The sequence below is a fragment of the Tiliqua scincoides genome, chromosome 1, assembly GCF_035046505.1.
Source record: "Tiliqua scincoides isolate rTilSci1 chromosome 1, rTilSci1.hap2, whole genome shotgun sequence".
NCBI lineage: Eukaryota > Metazoa > Chordata > Lepidosauria > Squamata > Scincidae > Tiliqua > Tiliqua scincoides.
In genome coordinates, this window is record NC_089821.1 from 106,352,180 (window position 1) to 106,369,037 (window position 16,858).

Here is a 16,858-nt window from a genome sequence, read left to right on the forward strand (position 1 = left end):
ACAGTATTTGGAATATAATATAATCTTTGCGTTGTATACATAATAGACCGATGATGAGGCTACTCCTGTCAGGCAAGTGTTTAGTGTGTGTGTGTACAGTGTACCTGTATAGTCTGTGACTATGATATTACAGCAGCAATGTGGACAGATGAGTTAGCACAAATACAATATATGTTTGTTTTTCAATTTCAATCACATCATATGCTTCCAGAAAGCCCTGGGGGAGCTAAGAACAATTAAACACAACAATAAAATCTCATCTGTTCACCAACATTAATTAAAAATAAACAGCATAAATAACAACTCCATAGCAAAAATAGTAGTAAAACAGTCATATCAGTTTGGGATTCCGGGGGCCAGATGCGGCCTGCAGCGAGCTTCTATCCGGCCAGCCTCTTGTTCCCTGAAAGCCTATAACCCACTCCACTGAACATGACCAGAGCTGTGCTCTGATTGCATCTGGAGGGTGTTCTGAGGGCCGGAGAGGCTGAGTGAATGTGCCCACTCATTCATTTGTTCTTTCATCTAAGTTCCATTTCTAATTTATTTATTTATTTAAATTTTTTCCCGGCCCTCAGCACTGCGCCAGATATTTCATGCGGCCTTCTTGCCAAAAAGTTTGGAGACCCTATTCTATAATATCAGTGCCTCCACTGAAAATACCCTGCTCCTTGTGCCTACCAGTTTATTATCATATCTGACCCAAGGGCATGGGAAGGTTCGTACAGGAGTAGGCAGGATCAAAGATGCTTGTACTGCTTTAAAGGTCAGGAACAGAATGGTTGACTCGTACGTGGAAATTAATCAGCAGCCAAAGTAGCACCTCCTCAAGCTGACTCTTGCCAGAAGGTGGGTCATGATATTCTGAACCATTTTGATGTTTCTGAACTGCCTTCAAGGCTTGCTAACATTGAGCTCTTTAATGGTAATCCAAGGCATGTTTAATCCACTTGGTTCAATTGGCTTACTTCCAAGTAAGTGTGCCTAGGATTGCAGCCTTCACCAACTAGCTATTAAGTAAAACAATGTTCCTGAATAAATTATTATTATTTATTATATTTTTAAACAATGATAACTGTTGTTAGTGTGTTGCACCAAACATTTGGATACATTTGACTGTGGCATAGAAATGTTGCTGACTGAATTTCTTGCATTTCATGGACTTTTTTTCTCAATTGCTGACAATTTCTTTTCCATGCTGTGTGCCAAAATTTCTGAATGAGGATAACACTGCATACCTCTGGCAAAGCAGGCTGCAGTTCACAATAAATTTGTTTATTTGTTTAAATTTGTTTAAGAAGAGTTCACAACTCCTTTTCTTGTGTTTGCTCAATTTGTTTGCTTCCTTTTTTTATTAAACCAAAAAGTTCACTTCATTATAAAGTTCCTTACACATCTTAAATACTACTGCTGTGCTTTGGCTACTGTCTGTCGGAGTGCCCCTGAGAAATCAGCATAATGCCGTATCTTGCAACATAGCAATACAATGGAGAGATGTCCTCTAACACACCACTTGTGTGTTAGTGCAACAAGTCTTAAAACTGGTGCTATACAGAGCAAGTGTGTGGGAAGCGTAGGGAAGTAAATAATGCATCAAATATGTGAATAGTGTTGTTCAACCCCATAGAGGTGTTTGAAAACCGTGTAATTTATTGTACTCGGAAGGAAGCCCACTGTGTTCAGTAAGACTTAGGCTGTACTTCTATCTTACTCACCGGAAACAATCACCTCTACCCATTGGGGGATTTCTTGTTTTAATTGTTTTTAATGTTTTATTACTGTTATTTTTTAAAGTTTTGTAAGCCACTTTGATTGCCCTTATTGGGAGAAAGTTGGAGTATAAATTCTTAGAATGAATGAATGAAATGTTCTAACAAACTATATACATAATAATATATATAATATACATAGTAAAATGTATATTTACCATTGGCTTATTTGTGATTCCCCCGGGCCCCTGCCACTCCCAGTCTAGCATGGTCAGCATGTCGGGTGTCTTGCTGTACTATTTCTGAGGATTCTGGTTTCTCTCCACCCAACTCCCTTCCCAGTTCTGAACTATACATTTGAAGCAGAAAATGACAGACGGCAGAAGGGTTTGCCATCGAGAGTGCATTTTTCTCCGCGCTTTTCTGACCAGTTTAGTGGAAGTGTGACCCTACCACGACAGAAGAGCAAAGAATGTGTGACAACTTTACTTGTCTTGCAGGTATGAGAAGCACAACAGCACACACTGCCCTATTTCAATCCCTTTCATGCTTTTTCAGATTTTGTTTCTGATAATGCGCTTTTGCTTAAACTTCAGAATAGCTCATGGATGGGCAATCTGTGGCTTGTGTGTTGTCAATGGAGTAGGAGTTTGAGGAACAGTTGGTCAGGAACTGGGCTTTGTCCTCAGTGATGTCATTGGCTGATTGGCTACATTGTGGTGTTATTCCGTCATATGCACTACATGATCCCTGACTGGCTACGGGCACAATCCAGAGTGCCTCTTCGGCCGACGCAAGTACCATGCGCCAGCCGAAGAGTGTCACAAAAGTGCAGTAAAGCACTTTTGAATCGCTCTTGGAGCTGACACGAGCCCTAGAGCCTGGTAAGGTTGTGCCGGCTGAGCTCAGCAGGCAGCGGACGTTCCCTTGGGCAGGCGGGGAGCAGGGTCAAGCACTTATGCCAGACCCTAGCCCCGTTCCCAGGTAGCCTGGGACTGCTCAGATTTGTGCCACCGATTTAAGTGGTGCAGACCCAAATTGCCTCATTGGGGCTGCTGCGGCTCTCCACAGGTAAGGGGAAAAGTTTCCCCTTGCCTCGGGCGGAGCCTCAGACAACCTGGAACTTGTGCTGGATACAGTGCAGATCCGCCAGCCTGCCTGTTCCAGCGCAAGTTAGTATTGCGCTGGCCATCATGGAATGAGGTCTGCACTTATGTCTACATCTGCAGCACTGCTCTTCTGCTTCTCTCCCCTCTCCATCCTCAGTAATCTTCTATCCTCATGATGGGGAAATGGCTGTGTTGATTCATTTAGCTTCGGCCTTACACTCTGCTCTCAGAATATACCTTTATTGTATGTCTCATATGTTGTGTAGACACATCCTCAGACATAGGCTTTATCTCCATAGAGTTTATCACTTTTGTCTGCCTTTAAAACAGAACATGAACAGTACTCCCTGATCCTAAATGTATGTATGTGTAATACCTACACATTGGTGTTTCAGACAGATATGTCCTCACAGCACAAACATTGCAACTGGTTTTGTGATGGCGTTAATGCAAACTGGTTGCTGGGAATACACAACGATCCAAGTCTTTCTTTGGTGGTACAGAAAATCCTGATGTTTGTCTGCCCCTACTAACTGGATTGTCTTCTAAAATTTTTTTAGGAAAAGATTAAAGATAAGCTGCGTCCTATTCCCATAACAGTTGGTGTCGAAATCAATGGTGCAGCACAGCGCAGGAAGAGGCAAGCGAATTCACTTCCAGATCTTGTTCCAATTCTGAATTCAAATGAGCCCAAAACAGCAAGATCAGAAGTAAGCTTTGTTATTAAGAGCTCTATAACAATCTGACTCACTGATTCTGAATTGTGTTTTGAAAAAATAGGAAAGTTACCTGAGGATTCCCTCCCCACTCTGACCTAGCTTTGTCGGTATGAGGTCTGGAACTTTGTGGTGGTGGCTGGGACTGACCTGGTAATAGTACGATCTTTGCTCCGTCACTGGGCTTTTTATGACAGTGGGACACTCATCCCTTGTAGTGAAAGGCCCATAGGATTGGGCCATAGGGCAGTGCTTCTGTATTCCATTTCAATCACATGTTGTTGACTGCCTGGAACGGAATGTGGACATTGATGTGCATTTGAATGCGTATCCCATTGAAAGTAATTGGGTGAGGTTGGATAATATTTTTATCTGGATGGATATCCAAACAAGGATGACCACTTGTTTGTCCAAATCCAAACAAGTGATGCTTCACTTTCAGTGGGGTATACATCCAAATAAGTATTCCAGTTCATGCTCTACCCCAATCAGTGGCACATAAGTACAGGTGTGTGCCCCTTTGAGACGTATTGGCTTACGCCAGGATTGCATATCCTACGGCCCCGTGTGATCACATGGTCATTGGGGGGGACACACCCCCACCCTCTGAATGAGAAAGGAGCTCCGCTCCACCTCGTGTCCAGAGGGTTGTCTGAGGCTCCCAGAGGCAGTGCACATCTGAGCGCTGCCTCTGCAAATCTCAGACTGAGGGAAATCGCGTCTCTCACACGATTTCCAGTTTCCTCTGTGAAAGAGAGACACTATTTCCCTCAGTCTGAGTCTTGCAGAGGCAGCGCTTAGATGTGTGCTGCCTCTGGGAGGCTCAGATGATCCTCCAGAGGGGAGGGGAGCCAAGCATCCCCTTCCCTGCTGAAGGTCCACATTGCATCAAGCACTGCTTGACAAAGGGGATTGTGGTCCCAATCCCCATCGTTAAGTGACGCATGACTGTATACACAATTTGGGCAGGCTCCACCAGCATCACACAAAGAAACAGGGAGAGTAAGCCTAAATGTCATGGTAATGAGGACCCATTTCTGCTTTCCTCTCTCATCCCCACGCCCACATCAGAGAGCAGTACAAGGGTTTTGATCGCCTTCAAGATGTTATCTGAGCTAAATTTTATTGACTATATGGTGATATGTCGCCACCACATTTTGTAAATGATCTTTGGTTGGCTGAGATCAAGCAGTGAAGAAGCCATAAAAATAATTCCAATGCAGAAGAATATCAAGGCTGTGAAAAGGGGTATGTGAGTGAGGAAATTGGCAAAACCAGTACAGGGTGTTTTGAACTTGTTATGCACTTAGCAAAAAAAATGTAAGAGCAAAATAGGTTTTTGAGAGGTGCAGAAGACATGTGGTACAACAGTACTTGTAAGTAACCAGTGTACTCCACAAATGTAGGTGGTGTTAAAGAAGGGCTACCTTTTGTGTGGTTTGTTCTCTTTGCACCTCCTCCCAGAAGACTGATGATCACCCACTTAATGCCAAGGTGGGAGAGGGGGTTATTGTGTGGCTGGTAGAGACTCAGGTCATGTCCATATGGTTCTTGAATCCTAACATTACTGGGGCAGGATTGTGGGAGAACAGCTCTTACAGCATTCTAACAAAACTGGAATTACTCTCATTTCATGGTAGAGTAGCTTGTTTGTAGAAGGGAAGACATTTCAGGCAAAATAAAAGGAACTGGCAATGAAGAGTTACCAAGGATGGGAAGCTACATTGTACTGAATGCTTTAGGATTTTAAATCAGACCACTAAACATGGGTTCTTCGTAGGTGCAGTTCCTAAAAGAAGGTTGTGGATCAGACAACATATGCCACAGCAATCTGAAGCTTCATTACAGGTTCTGCACCAAAGAAGGAAATGAGTTTTCTTACTTACCAATGTAAGTCTCGCATAATGTCACACCTGCTTGAAAAGAGGTGTTCGTTCCTTTGCACGGTGTCTTGTTTCCTGGATTCCTTTGACATGGCTTGTTCTATTTCTCCAGTGAGAACAATATTCCAGTGCTTGTCCTCAAAGACCAGAAAGATATTGCCCTGGAAATTACAGTGACAAACCTTCCATCAGATGCAAGAAATCCCCAGAAAGATGGCGATGACGCCCACGAAGCTAAATTCATCGCAACGTTTCCTGATAGCTTGACTTATTCCGCCTTCAGGGAGCTGAAAGGCTCTTCAGTGAGTATTTCTTTCAGATGAGGAGAAAATACAAACACTTCATTATTTCATTCACCTGTGTATTGAAATTTCTCTCCTCTTTAATTTAGGAGAAGCAGTTGAGCTGTGGTGCCAATCCAAATGGTTCTCTAGTAGAGTGTGAACTTGGAAATCCATTTAAGAGGAATTCGTCTGTAAGTATGGGGTTTACTTTTACTTAATGCAGGGTTGTTTTAAACTTCTGATAGTTCTGCAGTGATGCAGTGGGCACCCTTTTCCATAGGTGGGTGTTTGGGACCTTTAACTATTTAACTGTTGGGCAGCCCAATCCTAACAGTAGTCCTATGCTCCAGAGCGGCCAGTGCAGCCTATGCTGCATCCAGTGGAATAGAGGCTACTGGAGGTCTTGGGTGGGAAAATGACATTTATCCCTTTACCCTGGGTAAAGCCCCAGCAGCCTCTGTGAAGCCCCAGCAGCCTTTGCAATATTGCTGGTGCAAATCTGAGCCACCTTATGTTGGGCTTTCAGAACTGGAAGGGGTGATAGGATGCAGCGATAACCACAGTTCCTGCCCACTCCCAGGCATGAACCACCCCCTTCACCACCCAGTCTCTTCCTGTAACGCCTTTCCTACACCTGTTCTGCCACCCCCATGGCCTGTAAGTGGTGGTGGCAGGCTGGCACAGGCCTTGTCACTGGTGCACAGGCCTCCGTGCTGCCGCAACGTGCCTTATGGCCTTAGTTCTCATGGTAGATTCTTGTGTCCTGGAACAGTTTGGAAATCATTGGTTTGAATCTGTGGTTTTGTCTGTTTCTTGTCTTAACACTTTGGAAGACTTAATTCCTTTATAAGAGTTCTGTCTATGATATATCTTAACCACGCTGCACTTGTTCCCTTTTCTTTTTTTGTAGGTTACATTTTATGTGATTTTAAGTACAACTAAAGTGAATGTTGATACAAGGGACTTGGACATTAAACTAAAACTGGAAACGTAAGATTTCTTTTTTACAGTTGTATTCAGCATCTTCTTAATGCTTGTAAACATTCTGAGATGGCTGTGGTTTGATTGTGGAGGCAACATAATTATAGCATAGAAATGGTTAATGGTTTTTAAAAGAAGACTCCTTTTGTTTCCTTTTTGTTGCAGAACAAGTGATCAAGTTAATTTGGATCCAATTACTGCAAGTGCTAAAGTAGTTATCGAACTGCTTCTGTCACTCACAGGGTAAGTGTTTGAGAAGTTAGCATAACAAATTGATGCTAGAGACAACCCTTTATAACAGTCATTAAAATGTGATGTTTCTTTCAGCCTAGAAAGGAGACGCCTGAGGGTGGACATGATTGAGACATATAAAATTATGCATGGGAGGGATAAAGTGGATAGAGAGATGCTCTTTACACTCTCACATAACACCATAACCAGGGGATATCCACTAAAATTGAGTGTTGGGAGAGTTAGAACAGACAAAAGAAAATATTTCTTTACTCAGCATGTGGTCAGTCTGTGGAACTCCTTGCCACAGGATGTGGTGACGGCATCTGGCCTGGATGCCTTTAAAAGGGGATTGGACAAGTTTCTGGAGGAAAAATCCATTACGGGTTACAAGCCATGATGTGTATGTGCAACCTCCTGATTTTAGAAATGGGCTATGTCAGAATGTCAGATGCAAGGGAGGGCACCATGATGCAGGTCTCTTGTTATCTGGTGTGCTCCCTGAGGCATTTGGTGGGGCCGCTGTGAGATACAGGAAGCTGGACTAGTTGGGCCTGTGGCCTGATCCAGTGGGGCTGTTCTTATGTTCTTATGTTCTTACGATAGGGTTGCTAAGCCTTCCCAGGTGTACTTTGGAGGCAACGTCATTGGAGAAAGTGCTATGAAATCCGAAGATGACATTGGTAGCTTAATTGAATACGAATTCAGAGTAAGTTGGTCTATATCAAGAAATGATTTTCTCTGTTAAATATTCAGCATCCTTATAATTTCCCTTGGGATTATTTCAAAATAGTAGTCTTAGCTTTGCACCGTAACTGTCTTTTTCTTTTTTAAAAGAGACCTCTATTCTGGTGAAGCTGGCCATTGAATTTTCCAAAGGTGCTCTCTGTTTAAATGTATGTGGCATTTTATGTATCGGTGGCCATACATGAATGCATGCAGATGAACAAATATGTATGTGGCCATTTTGGCTGGGATCCTAAGCATTCTGATTGTATTCTGGTCTTGGAATGGGGCTTTCCTGGACCTTCTGACTGCAGCACCTTGTCCACTTCTCCAGCTGATCTTGTGGATCAGAGAACCCTCTGTAAAACCATTTGCTATATTGCGAGGAGTTGCAGTTGTGGGGGGAATTAGGAGGAAAACTAACATACACAATTAGTGAGTGAGTGGAAATGTGTTCTGCAACCACAAGTGCTCTGTTGGACCCATGCCACTATTCTGAAACATGTCATCTTTCTGAGGCAGAGTGCATTTACCCTTTAGTAAATGTTGCACAAACAAGAACGTTTGTGGGAGCCATCAGGAATAGGAAATAAGTACAAGGAAATAGGCATTTCAGTTGTTCCTGATCTTCTCTATTAACCTACTTTCTTGTTGAATTTCCAATTTAAATACTTCACTGACCTTAAATACCTCACTATGCATGTTTGCATGTCATCCTAATGTTTTCCTGGGAGTCAGTCTCTTTAAACACAGTAGAGAAATGCATGCAAAGGATCTCTTAAAAAAAAAAACATGCAGAGGATTACACTCTCAGTCAGTCTGCTTATACTAAACTAAACTGCCTTCATTTAATAAATTCCCCAAGTGTTTTAATTTTACTGAACTTTATTTAAAAAAAACAAAAACTTTTCTAAACTGAAATCTGAGTCATGTGATATTTGTAGTACAATTAGGGCTACTATAATTTCATTTGACTGCTGCCTTAGGGCCCAATCCTTTCCAACTTCCCAGCACCAGTGCAGCAACAGTGCAGCCCCGAACTGAGGGAACAAATGTTCCCATACCTTGAGAATGTCTCTGTGACCGTCCCTACCACCGCAGGATGCACTGCGTGCCCCATTGGTACAGCTACACCAGCCCTGGAAAATTGGATAGAATTGGGCCCTTAGTTATCAAAAGTATTCTAAGAATTGCATTTTCAGGAAACATAGTTTTTGGAATGCCTACTTTTATACCATATTGCAATTTTTTTAAAAAAGTGTGTGTGTGTGTATCTATAGTTATATTTAAAAAAAACAAAACCAATTTCTTACAGATTACTAACCTGGGCAAGCCACTTAAAACATTTGGTAGAGCTTCATTGGACATCATGTGGCCAAAAGAAATTAAGGGAGGCAAGTGGCTGCTGTATTTGGTATCAATACACTCTAAAGAGTTAGGAGAACTCCAGTGTGAACCTCAGAATGAAGTAAACTCTTTGAAAATTAAGGTAAATGAATCTGTTTGGCAGCATTTCATGTAAAAGGAAATATGGTGTTGGGACAATAGATTGGTTGGTGTCTTGAACCATGGAACTGCAGATTGAAGGCTGTCTGCCATACTGACATGGGATCAAAGCAGATTCTGTGTTTTGAGAGGGCTTTTGTAAGCTCACTGTACTGGTCCTCCACCAGTGCTGAGTGTTGTAAATGCGTTGTAAGGCATGCTTGCAACATTCAGCACTGGGTCAGTGGTAGTCTGCATTGAGCCAGCCCAGCCAGAGGCCTGCTGCATGCTGCCCAGAGCAAGGGACGAGCTCCAGGCAGCGGAGAGGTTAGTTGGGGTGTGGGGGAGTTGATCTGGGGTGGGGGGAGGGTAAGAGAAGGCAGGGTGGAGGGAAGGAGGGAGCAAGGCAGGAAGGGATAGGACTGACCAAATCCAGAACCCTGCATTGGGCCTCCTGGCCAGATATAGAGCTTCTCAATTCTGTGCCAGCAAAATAGCCACAAGGCTGCATGGATTAAAGGGAACCATTCATGTATGCTGCTGTCTGTACAATCATTGCCACAAATGGGCCTGATAACTGCACAGAGATTTGTGGTGGTGTGATCTGTATGATTTGCTCCAAAATGATGTCTGCGTATGAACTGTGTCATTACAGATGCCTTGGAGCAGGTAGTAGAATTTAGTACTTCTGTGAAACTATCATCTAAATATTCAGTTTCAGTAGTTTAGATATTCTGTAGCATACTGCTTGTTGACTGCTTTTATATGCTGGTTCATCATTTTTATAGACGTCTAAAAGTTCAAGGAAGAAACGTGAAGTTGCAGAGAAGCAGACAGAGGGTACCAAAATTTTTCCTTTATTTCCAGAAAGAAAATATAAGACTTTGGTAAGCACCTATCTTAACTAATGACCAGTTGCGGTCTTACCTCTTTACTTTTATTTTGGGGTTCAGTGATGAAACGACAAGAGTTTTGCTCTTCTTTTGCTTCTGTAGATATTATGCATACAAATTTGAAGTCTTAAATGATAAGCATAATGTATGGTTGAATTAGGTTGTGAAGATCTATTTAATATGTTTAAAATATCTCTTGAAATTCATTTTAAATTCAGCCTTCAAAGAGTCTTGTGGCATTTGAGAATTCATTAGTGACTTTATTATGGCAAGCACATTTGTCGCTTAGAGCTCAGTTTGTCAGATGAATGACGGATGAGTGAGTTCTACTCTGTGGAAATTTTCACCAAAGAAAAGCATTGGTCTTAAGCCACTTCTGCCCAATGTTGCATATATATAACAGGGACCAGATGTGTACACCTGTGGGCAAGGCAAAAATGGATTAAAGCTAAAACTGGACTCTTCATTGTCTGTTGTTGTTGCAGCACGAACTGCTCTCTTTCTGGAATTTATAATTTTAAAGAGGAGCAGAAATAGAAAGGAAAGCAAAGATTCTTCCTGAACTAGTGACATTGTTGAAAACTGCAAAAGTTTTGTCCGGTGGTTCTGAGAGAAGTTGGGATGGACCATTTCATACGAGTAATTTGCTTAGTAACAGAATAATATTAAATGCTACTTTTGCTGTATCTAAAATTTTACTCCCAAGATTTTTTATGGTCACAAGATATCATACTTGGCAAAAAAAAATTGATGAAAACATTATCTACTTTCAAGTGTTCCCTTTTCAAAACATGCTTTGTATTTAATTCAGGAATGTAACATGGATGCCAACTGTGTCACCATAAAATGCCCTTTGCAAGGTTTGGACAGCAAGGCATCTGTAGTGTTGCGTTCAAGATTGTGGAATAGCACCTTCTTGGAGGTAGGTTTCAGTAACTCATTCGATATGGATTTTCATTAGCCCCTTTCACTTGTTCCAATGTCAGAATGTTGTTTTTCCTTTGTCCCAAACTAGGAATTTTCAAAAATGAACTACGTAGATATACTCCTTAGAGCTACAATCAGCATTGCTGCAGCTGCGGATAATATTAAACTGGCAAATGAAGCTACTCAAGTGAGTTGGTAACATTTCTTTAATGATGGCTGTAAGCATCATATAGTAGAAACTGCTTCCTTCAAGGGATTACCATAGCATATCCAACCATATCCAGTACTTTCAAGTGGCTGATTCTGTTTACTGTGCCTCCAAAATGTTAACATACTAGTTGGCATTTGTTACTCTAGGACTTATAATTTGCTAACTTGGTTTCCAAGAGGTCTGTACAGTCCTAGTTCCAGGCAGCAGCAGAGCTGGGGGTGTGTGTGAAGTGGTAAGTATAGCACACTCTGCAACGTGCCATGTAAGCGCCCCTCCCCCTTGGCCATTCGGAGCAGCGACAGCAGAGTACCATCGTCACCCTGAATGGCCCCGATGCTGAGGGGAAGGGGCACTTACATGGCATGTTGTGGAGTGTGCCGTATTTACTGCCTCTCCAACTCTACTTATGGTTCCTGGAGACAACATTGTTAGATGTCGCTGTGTTCAAAATGCACTCGATGGAGGACAAAGGCATGTATTGGAAATCTATATTATCATTTCCATATCTGTTCTCATATAATTTAACATCATTGTGAATGTAACCAGGTCAGATCTTATTAGACATCTATTGCATTCCTGTGATGCTATTGGTGAAGCTCTCAAGCCACTGATCATGTCACAACTTCCTATTAAAGCTGAGCAATCAAACTGCATTTATTCATTATCATGAAGTTTCTCTAGAAACAATAGAACATCTCAGCAAAGTAAACTTGGCTTTAAAAAATATAACGTCGAGGTATTCTGAACTTCTAAAGTACATTTTTAAACATTTGTCTGCGGCCATAGCACATACCAGTTTAAAAAACTTAGATCCCAAAGGTTCTAATGAGAGTTTGTGAATTGCAAAAAATGTATTCCTGGGTTGAGCACGAAAGATACTGCATGATATTGGGAAACTATTTTAGGATGGTGGGTAATGTTAGATCAATGAGTTTTGTAGTTCAAAAGACATTAGCACTGATGCCAATCTGAAATTTTATTACACTATTTGCACATATAAAATTATTTCCTCCCTATTGACATTAATATATGTTTCCCCTTCTCCTTAGGTGAGAGTTACTGTCTTTCCTGCAAAGACTGTAGCGTTGTATAAAGGAGTACCTTGGTGGATCATCTTAGTTGCTATTCTTGCAGGGTTATTGATGCTTGCTCTCTTGGTATTTCTACTCTGGAAGGTGAGTGAGTTCTTACTAGTGGTCTATGTTATATATTTCTTGAAAGGTGCAAGCAGTTTACTAAAAAAATATATTTTTACAGAGGGAAAGAGGGCATTGTAAATGCTAGTATAAAGGAATATGTTCTCCTTTTGGGTAAGATGTTTTTACTGAAACAAGAACATGGTAGGAAAAACCTGTTAGTTTTAAATCCTGCCTTATTTGGGCTGAAATGCCAATGGGAATTTAAACTCATTTCACACAAAAATAAAAAAGATTCAGGATAGCATTTGTTCATATTCAAATGGTAGTACTTGGATAGTTCTTAAAACATGAAAACTACTTTTGAAATTGTCATGAAATAGGCAAGTGATTCATTAGCTGAAAATTATGTTGGAATTGCTGTTGGAGATACACAGACGTCGGGATTCAGAAAGTGCACAAGATTGCGAATGAGACTGTCTAGTGTGTGCTCCGAGATATTGTTTGTTAAAGTCTGTTCAAATATAGTATACTGAAGGGCTCTAGCAATTTATTAAAGATGTTAATACATTGCCTAAAAATATAATGGGCACAAACATTTTTCATGGAAGGACCCAGTGCCCTCACTTGGGGGATTCTCATAGGACTCAAGAAAGCTGTATTTCTTCCTTCCCACTACTCTCTACATATGAGACTTTATAGAAAGTTGGAAGGTTTGGGTGTGCTTCCCATATCCCCTGTCCAGCCACTCCCTCAGTGCAGTTGAAGTTATGTAAGATTTGAGTCTACAGCTGCTTGTGTTCTGTTGAATCCTATGGGGATTCCTTCATGCACTTTCTGAAAGTGGTTTTCAACAGCTTTACTTACTGAATCCGACCAAATGTATTCAGGTTTCATATCATGTCTTCTCACGCTCTTGTTCGAACACCAAACTCTTTCTAGACTAGAAGCTTGGGAGTTATTGCTGGAGGAAGTCTGTATCACAAGACCTCAATGACTCCCAGCCCTATGCATGAAACACGTGTCAATCTTCCAAAATAATAATTTTTTAAAAAATTGCTTATGCATTAAATATCAGTTGATTGGTAATGTACAGAAGGATTAAAGTGTCAATAAGTTAGTCACCTATGAAAAATTCTCTTGCAAAAGTATCAATCTGAAAAATTGTGACATAATCGGATGAATAATTTTGAAACGCATATACAAGCAAACCTAGTTCACCCTCTTCTTTTTGCTTTTCACATTCGTCCATAAAATTGACTAAATGCCTTGCTTCCTTATAGTGTGGTTTCTTCAAGAGAAATAAGAAAGATCATTATGATGCCACATATCACAAGGCTGAGATCCATGCTCAGCCATCTGATAAAGAGAGGCTTACTTCTGATGCATAATATTGATCTACTTCTGTAATTGGTAATTGATCAGTTTTTTTTTAACTTGTTAGCTGTGGGACATGCTTTGGTTGTGGTGGCTAATGACTGGAAGCTTGCTGCATCTGTTCCCCTAATTGCCTCGTTTCCAAATATCAATTTTTGCTTGCTTACATTGTTTATAATAATCCCTTTCTCAATGCACGAGGATGTAAATCCTTTTGTCAATTATTTTTTTAACAGCTGTCTACTTGTGCATTCTTCCTTGAAATTCTGAAGGCTTGATCATTTAAAGCTGGTGCCCCAAACCTTAAATACATAGGGTTGTATCCTACTTCTTTTTGCACAAGTGGCAAGATAGTTTGTACCAGTTTCTCCTTTTCTCTGCACCCCCTCTAATCTGCCCCTGAGGATCTTCAGGAGCAGATTTTTGGGGGATGCAGAAGGAAAAGATCAGCAAACCTTACCTATGCCTCTCTCAAATAGGATACAACTCTAGGCACACACAATTTAGAAGACACTATGTATTGCTGGGGCCTATGTATTTTATTGTGAAAAAGGAAAGAACTCTGTTTTAAACTGAGTGGTTTTTAAACTATTCCAAGGAATCCTGGATTAGCAGGATTTCCTCAGAAGACCAGTAATATTAGGAAGCTTTACTGAGAGACTGCATATCTACCGGTATCGATAAGATCCTTCCTGTAGGAGCATACCTGGTGTGTTCTAAATAGAACACTCAAGTGCTCTCAATTCATATGTCTGTGGGAAGTCTCAACAGAACACATGAGCTGATTGTGCTTTTTAGAACATGCCTCATAATTCCCTGCAATGTGAAGAGATTCCATAGCACTCATAGGTTTTTCAGCAGATAAACGGATACAAAAAATATTTCTTAAAAGAAGTTTTAAAAACACACAGCTAAGCTGTCCTTGGATCATAAATATCAAGAAGCTTGAGAATTTCAGCCCTCTTAGAAAATACAAGAGCATTTGCGTATGTGAGGCTGGCATTTGCTTTGAATTTCTTGTGGTATGTATCTGAACATTTGATTTTTGCAAATGTGAAAGAAAAAGCAGACGGGAAATAGCTGAATGAGCGTTATGGCCAAGGTAGTTTTACTTTCAATCTTATACACATTCGCTGGGAGTAAGTCTGAACTCAGTAGGGCTTACTGAAGCAAGAACATATTTAAGCCTCACGCACGAAAGTGTTTTCTCATTTGATTTTAGTGGAAAATAACTTTCTTACACCTTTGCTTGGGGTAGCAGCCTTAAAGCACATGCCTCCTTTTAATACAACTAGTTCAGGATTTCTCAGACTTACCAGGGTCATGGCACCCCTGCAGCTTCCTTCCCTGCTCAGCCAGATACTACCATCTTGGATCATGCAAAATCTCACGCAATCCAAGATAACTTGCATGATCCAAGATGGTGGCATCCAAATCTCACAAAATCTTGTGTACTCCAAGATCTTACTCCAAGATCTTAAGATTAACACCCAAATCTCATAAGATTTGATTAATTTTAACTAGGTCTTTTGTAAGGATGCATAGGTGCTGCCATATTGAATCATGCAAGATTTCATGTCATCCAAGATAGCAGCACCTGGGATTGCTGGTAGGAGGTGTCAGGGACATTCTGCAGCACCCCTGGGAGTTTGCCATGGCACCTTACGGCGCTGCGGCACACAGTTTGGGATCCACTGAACTAGACATTTGAACTATTAAGAGGCTCAAATGAATCTCCTAACATTAAGAGAAAGAAATGAGTTCGTATTACTGATATTAAGTTAGCATTTTAAGCTTTACAGATTATAATCACAGTAACCAGAATCCAATATAGACTGTACATAAATCCATTTGGATTATGACCCATGTGTGCAGTCTACAGATTTTAATGGGATATGGGCTGTAACCCGTACAGATCTTGAATATTAATAATTTTTTTTTGATACTAGTGCTCCCCTGTTCAGAAGTTAAATAGCTTTATTAACTGCTAATGCATGCTAAACACCTTTGCTGCTTGAACTGCCTTTTCAGTAAAATAAAAGGATGTTGTTGTTCCGTTTCTGTGGGAAGTATACGGGTAAATTTTCAGCTTACATTTTTCTATACTTGAAGTACGCATTTCTTCTTTGAAGCCTGCCTACTGCATGATACTTTGTGCTCTTGCAAGACTTGAGTTTATCTGTGCAACTATACATTGTGCTTGCTGGATTGCCAGGATGACTACATTGAACTTGCTGCCTTACATCTGAATGTTGACTATAGGAGAATCAGCCATTCCTCAAATACAGAAAATATCTGACTCCCTCTTGAAATACCCAGTCCCTTAAAACACTGATACTTATACCCTCAGAGTAGTTTCTTAACACTGCTATAACAGAGCCACAAAGTAAGAAATTAGATTGTTGCCACTTCTGAGTGACTCTCACGCCAACTTGAGGAGAGTGAACAACCTCGTTCATCCCCTCATGTTTCACTATATCAAGGGTGCCCAAACCCCGGCCCTGGAGTCACATGCGGCCCTCGAGGCCTCTCAATGTGGCCGTCAGGAAGCCCCCAGTCTCCAATGAGCCTCTGGCCCTCCAGAGATTTGTTGGAGCCCACACTGGCCCGACGCAACTGCTCGCAGCGTGAGGGCAACTGTTTGATCTCTCACATGAGCTGTGGGATGAGGGCTCTCTCCATTTCTTGCTGTTTCACATCTGTGATGCAGTAGTGACAGCAAAGGAAAGGCCAGCCTTGCTTTGTGCAAGGCCTTTTATAGGCCTTGAGCGATTGCAAGACCTTCATTCATTCATATAAGTTCATCTTTAATATAGTCATATATGTAAACTTATGTAAATTTATTCAAATTTTAAATGTAAATTAATTCTTTTTTCTCCCGGCCCCCGACACAGTGTCAGAGAGCTGATGTGGCCCTCCTGCCAAAAACTTTGGACATCCCTGCACTATATGAAAGATAAGGATCAGCCTCTTAATGTATGCTGTGCTTCACATAGACAGTGAAAGGGATTCTTACCACTCCTCACAGCCTCTCAGCCTGGCACAATGTGAAAGGCTGGTCTCTTCCCTGAGGCCTCTGGAAACATTTGGCTATACTCTCAGTATGTGACTTCTCAGCCCAGTGCAAGGATGGTTATCACCACTGAGAGGCTGTCCCTGTTCCCCTTCAACCCCCACGAGTCCCTGATGC

General features: G+C 41.3%; 1 protein-coding gene across 2 annotated transcripts in view; it reads left to right on the forward strand.

Annotated features, from left to right (window-relative positions):
• ITGA6 (integrin subunit alpha 6) overlaps positions 1 to 16,858 on the forward strand; it is a 64,994-nt gene that overhangs the window by 43,705 nt on the left and 4,431 nt on the right. The window contains exons 12-25 of one of the 2 annotated variants that reach the window (XM_066612231.1): positions 2,052 to 2,209; positions 3,379 to 3,528; positions 5,315 to 5,424; positions 5,530 to 5,719; positions 5,809 to 5,892; positions 6,612 to 6,691; positions 6,848 to 6,925; positions 7,520 to 7,622; positions 8,955 to 9,128; positions 9,913 to 10,011; positions 10,829 to 10,939; positions 11,033 to 11,131; positions 12,205 to 12,330; positions 13,575 to 13,704. In XM_066612231.1, coding sequence (XP_066468328.1) covers positions 2,052 to 2,209; positions 3,379 to 3,528; positions 5,315 to 5,424; positions 5,530 to 5,719; positions 5,809 to 5,892; positions 6,612 to 6,691; positions 6,848 to 6,925; positions 7,520 to 7,622; positions 8,955 to 9,128; positions 9,913 to 10,011; positions 10,829 to 10,939; positions 11,033 to 11,131; positions 12,205 to 12,330; positions 13,575 to 13,682 — 1,670 coding nt within the window. In that variant the 3' untranslated portion in view covers positions 13,683 to 13,704. The remainder of the gene's footprint in view (positions 1 to 2,051; positions 2,210 to 3,378; positions 3,529 to 5,314; positions 5,425 to 5,529; positions 5,720 to 5,808; positions 5,893 to 6,611; positions 6,692 to 6,847; positions 6,926 to 7,519; positions 7,623 to 8,954; positions 9,129 to 9,912; positions 10,012 to 10,828; positions 10,940 to 11,032; positions 11,132 to 12,204; positions 12,331 to 13,574; positions 13,705 to 16,858) is intronic. The other variant, XM_066612232.1, reaches the window with a different exon arrangement.